The sequence below is a fragment of the Dromiciops gliroides genome, chromosome 3 (assembly GCF_019393635.1).
Source record: "Dromiciops gliroides isolate mDroGli1 chromosome 3, mDroGli1.pri, whole genome shotgun sequence".
Classification (NCBI taxonomy): domain Eukaryota; kingdom Metazoa; phylum Chordata; class Mammalia; order Microbiotheria; family Microbiotheriidae; genus Dromiciops; species Dromiciops gliroides.
This window is the reverse complement of record NC_057863.1, coordinates 668,287,807-668,298,897: the sequence shown is the minus strand read 5'-3', so window position 1 is coordinate 668,298,897 and position 11,091 is coordinate 668,287,807. Positions and strand designations below refer to the sequence as shown.

The 11,091-nt window shown below is 52.6% G+C and overlaps 1 protein-coding gene across 2 annotated transcripts; it reads right to left on the bottom strand.

The window, feature by feature from the left end:
• Positions 1-3,298: 3,298 nt before the first annotated feature.
• Positions 3,299-9,292, bottom strand: LOC122749586 (zinc finger protein 345-like). 2 transcript variants are annotated; one of them, XM_043996020.1, is made up of 4 exons: positions 9,182-9,292; positions 8,192-8,258; positions 7,855-7,981; positions 3,299-6,902 (listed from the first exon to the last, which is right to left on the bottom strand). In XM_043996020.1, the coding sequence occupies exons 2-4, from the start codon at positions 8,216-8,218 to the stop codon at positions 5,068-5,070; spliced, it is 1,989 nt and encodes a 662-aa protein (XP_043851955.1). In that variant the 5' UTR covers positions 8,219-8,258; positions 9,182-9,292; the 3' UTR covers positions 3,299-5,067. The 2 variants fall into 2 exon arrangements, with proteins under 2 accessions (XP_043851955.1, XP_043851956.1); XM_043996021.1 differs by having other exon boundaries at positions 8,192-8,395; positions 9,182-9,221.
• Between the last annotated feature and the right edge of the window lie 1,799 nt (positions 9,293-11,091).

The following is an 11,091-nucleotide window of genomic DNA, read 5'->3' as shown; positions in this document are numbered from 1 at the left end:
CTGGAATTCCGGGAGGAGGTCTGAGTTAGAGTTACCCCCCCCCCACTCCCAAGTCCAGAGGTGAGGGCCCAGGACTGAGAGTTTGTGTGGGCTGGGGGCTGCCCTATCTCTTGCTAGGGTCCCGGGTGGGCCAGTCTCTGCCTGTGAGGCTTTTCAGCCTCAGGGATGGGTGGAGTCACCCCTGCCTGGGCTGGCTTTCCCTAGCTGTAGAGATTCCAGGCTTAGAGTTTGAAGGACTCTGGTGACAGTTCCAGAAAGGTCTCTCACCACCTCAGTAACTTTAGGCAAGTGCTTTCCCATCGTTGGGCCTCAGCTTCTTGTCAGGAAAATGAAGGCTGTGGATGTTATATCTAAGGTCATTTCCAGCTTGGTCTATGTGCTCATAAGCCAACCCTCATTTTAAGGATGGGGAAACTGAGGAAGAAGGCTCTGCCCCCCCCCCCACCTCCCCAGTCACACAGGGCCTTGCACCCTGGCTGGATAGCAGTGACATGAACTGTCCTGGCTCAGTCAGTGTTAAGGTCCCTCCCAGAGATGAGCAGAGGGCCACACAGGCTTCCCCTGCAACAGCAGCTCAGTTCTTCCAGGACAGAAGTGCTTTCCAATGCCCATGTTGGATTGGGTGGCTGGCCCTGGGAACCCAAAGCCTCCCCCTTCCCATTATGGCAGCTCCTCCCGATCTCCCTTCCCTCTCAGCATAAATTTCTCTTCTGCTCAACCAGTCTGGTTCTTCGAAGCTTTATTTGGAAGGGGTCCAGTGTCTTGGGGCACTCCAGGGGTGTGTCTAAGGCAGGAGGTGCAGCAGGCAGACCCAGGAAGGACAGACTTCCTAGAGGTATCTCAAACATGTCCAAAAACAGAACTCACTATCTTTCCCCTTAAACCTCTGACCTTTCCTATCAGTATGAAGGGCACTTCCATCTTCTCTCCCTCAGGCTCCTAACCTGGGAGTCATCTGGGATTCCTCAATATCCCTCACCCCCCCAGATCCAATATGGTGACATGGCCTGTTAATTTCACCTCTGCACTGTCTCTGGGCAATTTCACCTCTGCAGCATCCCTGGTGGATTTCACCTCTGCACTGTCTCTGGGCAATTTCACCTCTGCAGCATCCCTGGTCAGTTTCACCTCTGCAGCATCTCTCATCAATTTCACCTCTGCACTGTCTCTGGTCGGCTTCACCTTTGTACAATCTCCCCAATACAGCCTTTTCTCTCTGCTGACACAACCCCTACCTTGTCCAGGCCCTCCCACCTGTACTATTGTGATAGTGTTGAGGGGTCTGCCTGCCTGCCTCAGGTCTTTCTCCACTCCAGTCTACCCTCCAGCCACTAAAGTGATTTTCCTAAAGCTCAGGTCTGACCATGTCACCCACCTTCCACTTAGTAAATTCCAGTGGCTCCCTATTTCCTGACCTTGGCATTACCCTGCCCCACCCTTTCCCCATTCCCCTCTCACACACTCAGAAGTCTGCACTGGCTTCCTTTTTAGGATAAAATGAAAATTCTCCAGGCTGGTATTTAAAGCTCTCCCTGGCTTGGCTCCCCTTAGCCACTGCAGTCTTCCATGTTGCATTCCTAGACATGCTCTCCATTGTAACAAACAGCCTGCTGGCTGGTCCTCTCATAAAGTATTCCCTTTCTCACTGCCATGACTTTGCATAGGCTGTCTCTTTTGCCTGAAATGCCTTCCCTCTTCTTTTTTGCCTCTAAGAATCCTCTAAAAATCAAGTCCATCTCCCATATATGGCCTCTCATGAACCCCCTCCCTCTCTATGCATCTCTCTTGAAAGAATTTTCCATCTATTTTATATCGACTTATCTGTGTACACTAGACTGGAACCTCCCTGAGGGCAGGGATGGTTTCCTTTTTTGTTTCCATCTCCAGTGTTGGATATAGTTTCTTATGCATAGTAGGTACTTACATATTTGTTCAACTGAACTGGACTGAATTGTCCTCTGCCCTTTCTGGGCTGACTCGGGGGGCTCCTAAGACCCTTCTTGTGGTTTAGATAGCAATAGCAATAACCATCACTTGGTCCTCACTGCAGCCCAAGAAGCGGGTATGAAGTGGTATTATTAAGGTTATCATCATAATTGTTTTTTGGTTATTCCCTCCATTCTACAAAAGAGGAAACTGAGGCTGAGAGAAGTGCTTTCATAGGCTCACAGCTTTGGAGCTAAAACGGGCCTTGGGCCATCAAGCCCAACCCTGATTTTACAGGGGAAGAAACTGAGGTCCAAAGAGGTGAAGTGATATGGGGAAGTCTTGACTCCAAACCCAGCTCCGCCCCTCCCCCCCAAGACCTCCTGCCTCCATTCTTCCTTGTGTCTCTTCCAGGCCTTTTTTTTCCTCCTTATCATCTTCCTTGGCACTGAATCAAGGTCACTACCCAGTTTTTTGTGCCTGTCTGTCCCCAGTTTTAGGGAACTTAGCAGGGGTCTCTAATATAGTGTTACTTGGACATTAGAGGCAAGTGACCTGGTTTGGGGCACTCAGCATTATTAAAGCATATTCAATGTTAGTAAAGAGAGAGCACATGGCTCCAAAAGTTCAGAAGTCCTAGGATGGAGGGGAGAGAGAGTGGGCTGCATCCTTCTTTCTTCTGCATCCCAGACCAAGAGAACATAAGCTCCCTGAAGTTGGGAGAAGTGGCCCTTACACACCACTTCAAGCTCATTGGCTAGCATGATTCAAATCTATTGGTTTACTGGACTTGAGGGTGGTCCATGAACAATCTGTGCTGAGGTCAGAATCCAGAAGACAGACCCTGGGGGGGGGGGGAAGGCTTTCAGGTAGGCATGGTTTTAATCTCTATTGTCTCTATTCACAGTCCAAGGACCAACTTGACTGACTCTGGGCTGGTCTTTAAAGAGGTCAAACAGTTAAGCCTTCCAGTGGGGGTGTGCCTCTGGGATCCTCAAAACCCATTATTTTCTTACAGAATGGGGAAGAGAGACAGAGAGAGGGAGAGGATTAGGGTTAGGGTTAGAAGAAGAGAGGGGAGAGAGAGGTAAAGATGGATGAGAAATGACAGAGAGGGAGGGAGTGGGGAAGAGAGAGGGAGAGGAGAGGGACAGAGGGGGGACTGGAGAGGAGAGAGATGGAAGGGAGAAGAGACTGGGAGAGATGGATGAGAAATGACAGACACAGAGAAGGAGGGAATGGGGAAAAGAAAGAGGGAGAAAGAGAGAGTAGGAGAGAAGAGGGACAGAGAGAGGGAAGGGATGGAGAGGAGGGGGGGAATGGAGGGAGAGGGAGAGAGACACAGAAAGAGAGGGAGAGAGATGGAGGGGGAAAGGGGAAAGAGAGAAAGAAGAGAGACAGAGAGGAGACAAGTGCCAGGAGCCAGAAAGCAATTTATTTGTGTGGGTGCTGACTGAGCAGGGAAGTGAAATCTTCCTAAGAGCTTGGAACCCAAGGATTGGGTATTAATGGTTGGCTTTCTAGGCTATAACTGGGGATCATGTTGTATGGATGTTCCATGGGGAAAGGGACTGCTTCCTTTGGTCACTGTATTCCTTGTGAATCAGGCAGTGGCTGGCACATAGTAGGTGCCTGAAAAATGTCGGTGATCGATCACATGACTGATTTCGTGAGGGGATCCTGAAGGAGATTGAGTCTAACCCTGAGTCCCAGAGAAGGGAAGGGCCTGCAGAGCTCCCTACAGGGACAGGTGGATCCCCCAGTTGCCCACAGTGGATCTCCTCAGTCCAAGTGACTCTGTCCCTACTTGGCCCTGAGAAGACGGTGGTCAGACTGGCTCGGGCTGCCCCAAGCAGCATCCTGGCACTGCCAGCACTTGGCAATAGCCAAGCGGCCAGCGGGCTGCTGGGGGCTGCCTGCTTCCTTCTGCCCACCTCTGAGGCCCCTCCCGAATGGGAGCTGCTCCACAGGCACCTTCCCCAAGTCCTGGGGGAGGGGGGAGGGAGCTCCTCGATCCCAGACCCTGGGGACTGCAGCCCTTATGGGGCAGTCTGTACCATCACCGTGGGAGGCTTGGGAGGGTGTACCTGGGCTTGAATCTTGCCTCAGACACATTCATCATTCCCTAATCTGTAAAGTGGAACTAACAGACACCTCTATGGCAAGGCTGGGAGGCTCCACTGAGGGGGAGTGCAGCCGAAAGGGCCTGACCCCTTCATTGCCCACCTTGCTTTGGGGGCATTCGGGAAGCTCTCTGCTCTAGCCCAATGCCAGAAGCACCACTCAGGGCTAGTTTAAAGTGGATGGGAGCCAGTTCTCCAGGTCTGCCTCTTGGCCCTCACTTTCCCTATCTGTAAAATGAGATAGCGATCCTAGTGCCAACTCCCACCTGGGTATTCCTTTCATGACGTCAGGAAGGAAGGAAAAGTTCCCTCCCACTAATGAAAATGAGGGGGCTCATTCTGCCCTGCTTAGCTGATCCCTGTTGCATCCTTTCTTCTCCTTCTTCTGACTCCCCAGACTATTTATAGAGTTTGGAGTCTCCTGATTCCCATCCTTCTTTTCTCTTGACATCCACTCCTCTCCTGAGACGCTAAGTGTAAGATGGGGGCCAGGGCGGGGGGGAGGGACAGGAGTAAAAGAGGAAGGAGTCCTGGGAGAGAGGACCATGAATGGTTTGATGGGAAGACCTGTAAGACAGAGGTGACATCAACAAGGACACTCCTGCTTGTCATCTGCAGGAAGATTCTGTCACATACTTGCTGCCAGGCCTGTTCATACCTGGGAGTATCTGGGTGGGGATGCCTCAGCAGCCTGAGACACAGGGTTTGGCCTTCAACAGGTTGAGGGATCAGTGACCTATCAACATCTGTCCAACCCTTCCACCTCTCCTAGGATTCTGGAGGGAGAGGGTTGTCTTTGGAAGATTTGGTATTCCTCTCTTCTCCACCATCGAGAAGGCAGTCATCCCCTTGAGGTCCAAAGTTGAGAACCAAATCTTCCAGCAGTTAAGGTACCACCAGAAAATACCCTTTCCTTTCCATCAAGACCTGAACACTGAGAACAAGTTCTGAAATATGATAGGCTGCTACAAATTCTGATGAGCAAAACTTCCTCCAGTGGCCCTTCAAGGGGGACATATCAGGTCGCCTCCTGCATATGAATTCTCTGGTGCTGAGCAAGGTGTCTGGTCTGGATAAAAGCTCTGCCACACTCATCACACTGATAGGGTTTCTTTCCAGTGTGAATTCTCTCATGCCGATTAAGGTGTGTGCTACAGTTAAAGGATCTCCCACAAACATGACATTCAAAGGGCTTCTCTCCAGTATGGATTCTCTGATGTTCAGTAAAGGAAGTGAATAGCCTGAAAGCCTTTCCACATTCATCACACTGAAAGGGTTTCTCACCACTATGAATTCTCTGATGTTGAGTGAGATTTGTGCTCCGGTTAAAGGCCTTCCCACATTCATCACACTGAAAGGGTTTTTCTCCAGTGTGAATTCTCTTGTGTTCAATAAGAGCTGAGCTCACCCTAAAGGCCTTTCCACATTCATCACAATCATAGGGTTTCTCACCTGTATGAATTCTCCTATGTTCATTAAGGAATGAACTCACTCTGAAGGTTTTCCCACAATCAACACATAAATAAGGTTTCATTCCAGTATGAATTCTCTGGTGTTGAGTTAGAGATGAGCTGCGGTTAAAGGTTTTCCTGCATTCTTCACATTCAAATGGCCTCTCTCCAGTGTGAATTCTTTTGTGCTGAGTGAGGGATGATCTTTCTGTAAATGCTTTTCCACATTCTTCACATTCAAAAGGCTTCTCCCCTGTATGAATTCTTTGGTGTTGAGTAAGATGTGCACCTTGGCTGAAAGCTTTTCCACATTCAGTACACTGATAGGGCTTCTCTCCAGTATGAACTCTCTGATGCTGAGTTAGGTTAGAGCTTTTACTGAAGGCCTTCCCACACTCGCTACATTCATATGGTTTCTCTCCAGTATGAACTCTCTGATGTTGGGTCAGTTTTGTACGTCTGTTAAAAGCTTTCCCACATTCACTGCATTTAAAGGGGTTTTCTCCTGTGTGAATTTTTCGATGTTCAATTAGAGACTTGGTGGACATAAAGGCTTTCCCACATTCACTGCATTTATAGGGTTTCTCTCCAGTGTGGATTCTCTGGTGCTGGGTAAGATATGTACGTTGGTTGAATGTTTTCCCACATTTATCACAAAGATAAGGCTTCTTTCCAGCATGAAGTCTCTGATGTCGGGTAAAGTGTGTAATCTGTGTGAAGGCTTTCCCACATTCATTGCATTCATAGGGTTTCTCTTCTGTGTGAGTCCTCTGATGTAGAGCAAAGGATGAGCCCTGGATAAAGGCCTTCCCGCATTCGTGACACTTATAGGGTCTTTCTCCAGTGTGAATCCTCTCATGTTCAATGAGAGAGGAGGCATGGATGAAAGCTCTTCCACATTCTTTACAGGCATATGATTTCTCTCTGGTGTAAATTCTCTGGTGCTGATTCAGGGATGATATTCGACTAAAGACTTGCCCATGTTCTACAGACTTAGAAGGTTTCTCCATGGTCAGTGTTTTACTGCACTGAGTCAAGCTTGAGGAACACCCAAAGGCTTTCCCACAGTTGTTGGACCAATGAGCTATTGGCTCTGCCTGAAGCGTCTGATGTTTACTTAGATTGGAATGTTCTTTGTCTCTTTCTTGTCCTGTATCACCTCGCTGGGGTATTTCTCCTGGCAGAATTCTCAGTGGCTTGATAAGGCATGATGACATGCTTGCATGCACCTTCCTCCCAAGAGGGTCATGTTTGGAGTGTGCACCAACAGTTGCCTGCCCCCACCTGCAGCCCCAGAAATCATCCATTGAGGTTCTTTGCATTATCACTCCTTGTGACAAGGGCTCTTCAGAAATGTCCTCTTCTGGATAGGGCAACCTGGTATCAGGCCCAGCTGCCCAGTCTGAAAGACAATGAAAATATCCCACATTCCTGCCCTGAGGGGATGAAGTGATGGAGCTCACCCTAATAGTTGGGATAGAGGGGAAGGAGATGTGAGCAGGGGAAAGAGAGACTGGAGGGCAGACAGGAACTTCTCAGGAGCCAGGAACTCGAGGAAGCCCAAGCCCTACCTCCCTTTAGAAGTCCCAGACTCCCCATGGGGACAGGGCCTCTCTCCACCACAGCCAGGAAGGGGATCAGGGAACAACAAGTGGGGAGACAGGAGCTCAGTAGCCTGAAGATGGGCTGTCCTTTGGCTGTCCGGCCCAGTTGGGACAGATGGGCCTGGAGGAAAGGCAGGCCCAAAGGGAATGCCTGATGAACAGCTGCCATCTTCTCCAAGAACCCATGGGAAGACTTGCTGGGGGCCTCTTGCTGCCCCAGGTGGGGAGAAGGTCCCTGAGGACGGGGCTGCCTGGGACTTCAGCACCTGGACATCTGATGAGTACTTGCTGAGTGCACCTGACTGAGGAGCCTGACTCTCCTTCCCTCACCTGGCCAGGTGCCTCAGAGGACATCATCCTCTGTCCTCCAGGGCTCTTCCCCTCGATCCAGGCTGGAGATCTTTGGACTGGGAGTCCAAAGCTCTGCTCAGGGGAAGAAATGCCTTGCCTGGGGGTCTGTGCCACCTTCCCCACAGACCTGGGGGACAGAGGCTCAGGGCCTGGGCCCCTAGGATAGGAGAGAGCAGTAATTGCAGGTCTAGAGGCACTGCCTGCCCACCCTACCAGGAAAGGAGAGGAGATCATGCCCTCAGAGATTCTCTGGCTCCACTGAAATGTGGTCTGTCCTGGCTAGGAGAGAATCCCCTTTGTTACCTCCCTGAGAGTGGAGCTGGTAAGAGGGTGATACAGTGCCCAGCCCTGAGGAGGGGCCTCCTGCAGCATGAACGGAAAGTGGGGAAGCCTCCTTACCCAAGTAGACCAGGTTCTGGTAGGTCTCCATCATCACGTCCTGGTACAGCTGCCTCTGGGCTGGGCCCAGCTGGCCCCACTCTTCGGGGGTGAAGTCCACAGCCACGTCCCTGAAGGTCACGGGCTCCTGAAACATGGAGCACAGGCCTGCTGGCCGGGAGTCGGATGGACACCCAGGGGCCCTGCGGGTCTCGAGGCAGGAGCTGGGTGGACATGGGCAGCTCTCTAGGGGAAGGGCCCACACAGGGTCTGTTGTTCTTCTCACCCTATCCCCTCCCAAGCCACCCCTAGCTTTTCCCAAGCACTTCAGGCTAGAGGAAGGGCAGGGCCAACTCACCGGGGCTGTCTGGAGCCTGGTGGCCATTCCCTTCTCCACTAGCCCCGCTGGGGGGGAGGGGGCCGAGCTGAGGGGAGAAAAGGAACATGTCTGCTCCAAGCCCCCAGCCCTGGCTGGTCTCAGGGAGCCCTTCCCCAGGGAAGGCCAGGCCTCTGTCTGCCAGGTGGGGGTGGGCTATCTCTCCAAGCAGTAGCCCTGCTGAGCCTGGCAGAAGAGGGTAATGCCCCTGTGAGGCAGAGGCAGCAGGAGGAGACATGAGCTGCCTGGGGCCCACAGCACCCCCCCACCTCATCACCAAGAACGTGGCACCTGAGCCCCGCCCCCGCCCCAAGTCTGGAGCTGGGCATCATCACTCCCCCATGCCACTGGGTGCTGCCCTGGGTCTCCAGGAGCCTGGTCCCCAAAGGAGCACGCTCGCTCTGCCTTCTTGGCACGTCATTGGCATCCAGGAGTCCGGGCTGATGGAGCACAAGCTCCCTGGGGGTAGGGGCTGCCTTTGACATGCAGCAGGCGCTTAATCAATGTGGATTCACTGGCTGGGTGACAGGCACAGGAGGGGAGCCCACGCTTGGCTTCCTCCGCTGAAAAGTGGGGACAACGGCACCCGACCTCTCAAACCCTGGGAACAGAGGGCCCCCTCAGGGGACAAAGGGGACCAGCTGCTCCTTCCAGGCCAGATCCCCTTCCCTTCTGGGCCGCAGTTTCCCCCATTGTCCGAGGACCTCTAAGCACTTCCTGGGTGTGACTCTTTCCAGGCCATTCCCCAAGGGGGTCCCACAGAGTTCTGAGAAGGGAGGGGGAACGGAGAAGGGCACATGCGCAAACCTGCCCCCATCACAGATGCAAGGCGTCACCGGACAGCCCCTCTGAGGCCCCGCCCCACACTGGGGTCATGGCGTCACTCATCCCGGACTCCCGGACGCCCGATATGCCCCCCACGCAAGTGTGGGCCATCACGGCCCCTTCTTGCCCCGTGGGCTCCATACGCACCTGAGCGGAGGAGGGCTACCCCAAGGAGTGTCGGGGGCGGGCTACCAAGCCCCGAGCCCCAAGGCACAAGCCCAGACGGCTCCGGCGCCCACCTCTGCGCGCGCACCCGCGGCTTCAGTGCCCACAGCACGCCTGCGCCTCCGGCTTCGGTCCTGGGCTTTGTGGTGCGCCTGCGTTCCCAACTTGCTCCGGCGTTGGGCTGTGTCTGTATGCTCTTTTTGAGAACAGACTCTCTGAGTACACAGTGCGCCTGCGCGCCCGGCTTTGCCCGCCTGCGCCCCGCTTCCTCCTCTATCTCTATTCCCCCAGCCCATCTCTGTCTCTTTCTCTGTCTCCCTTCCTCCTCCTCACCTCCTTTCCCCTCCCTGCCCCCCCTTTTCTCCCCTGGTTCTCCTCCTCCCTCTCTGACCACTCCTCTGTCTCTCTGTCTCCCTCCCCCCCTCTTCTCCCTCTTTTTCTCCTAGGGTTCTCTTCTCCTCTTCCCTCGCTCTGACTGATTCTTCTCTGTCTCTCCCTCTTCTCCTCCTCCCCCACCTCTCTTTCTCCCTCTCCCCTCCCTCCCCCCTCTCTCTCTCCCTTCCTCTGTCTCTCTCACCCACTCTGCCCTCTACCCCTTTGATGTTAGGAGGCAAAAAAGGGTTAATAGAAAAACCCAAGACCCAAGCTCTAATTCAGATATTAGCTCCAAAAAGGAGTCAGATCCCAGTTAATGGATAACTTAAGGTAGGTTCTCGTACCCATAGTGATCAACATCCATAACGGACCAGAACGGGTCAGGTCATAACAATACAGGAAAAAGACAACTTATAGAAATTCTAATGAAAAAAAATTCTATTTTGAAACTAGCCATGGGAATCAGAAAGAGACATGCGCAGAAAAGGCCAAATTTGTCCCCAGATTCACCTTATGACGTGTAAACCCCCAAAACACACCTCCACTGAAAAAGGGACCCGCCTCAGGGGCTGACTTAGGACCCCCAGGAACTCTGAATTAGGATGAGACTTCCCTTGTAACACCCCTAGGTGGAGAATATTATAATGAGGACAGGCCCTCCCCTGTAGCTCCCCAAGGTGGAGATTATTTTAATGAGACTGATAATCAATTTATCCATACTGTAAATATAACTGTCTTTCCTTTCCTTATTAGAGAGATAACTTTCCACTATTCTGGTTCTCTCCCTGTGGTCACCCACAGTATTGCAATAAAACTTGGGAAACTGAGTCACTGAATCTTGTAATTCTTTTGGGACAATCAATTTGACCCCGAATTCTAGCCCACATCACCTTCTCTGTCTCATTCTCTGTCTCTCTCCCTCCTTCTCTCTCTCCTCCTCCCCTTCTTCCCCCCATCCCTCTTTTTCTCCCCTGGTTCTCTTCCCTCTCTGACCGCTCCTCCTCTTTCTCCTTGGCTGGATCGGCCTCCGGGTCATGCCTTCTAGCCTTGGGTGTCTTTCAGGGTTCTGTCCTGGCCCCTCAGCTCCCATGGATTGAATGACCACCTCTACCTTTCCTGCCCCAATTTATCTGCTGACCTTCAATCCTGCATCTCCAACAGCCTTTCAGGCCTCTCTGCCTGAATGTCCTGCAAACATCTTCAACTCGAGGTGTTCATCATCTCCCCCCCCAAACCCTCCCCACCTCCCACTGTCCCTGTTCTTGTAGGGGACATTCCCATCTTCCAGGTGCCCCAGGCTCGCAAGGCAGGGGGCAGCCTGGATTCCTCAGTGTCCCTCCCTCCCCATTTCCACTCTGTCTCCCCTTTGCAGCATCTCCTGAGTACGCCCCCTCCTCTCCTCTGGCACTGCCCCAACCCGAATGCAGACCCTGTCACCTCGCTTCTGGTCCTTTTCTGTAGCTGTGGGGGGTGATCGGTCTGCCTGCCCCAAGTCTCTCCCTACTGCATCCACCAAA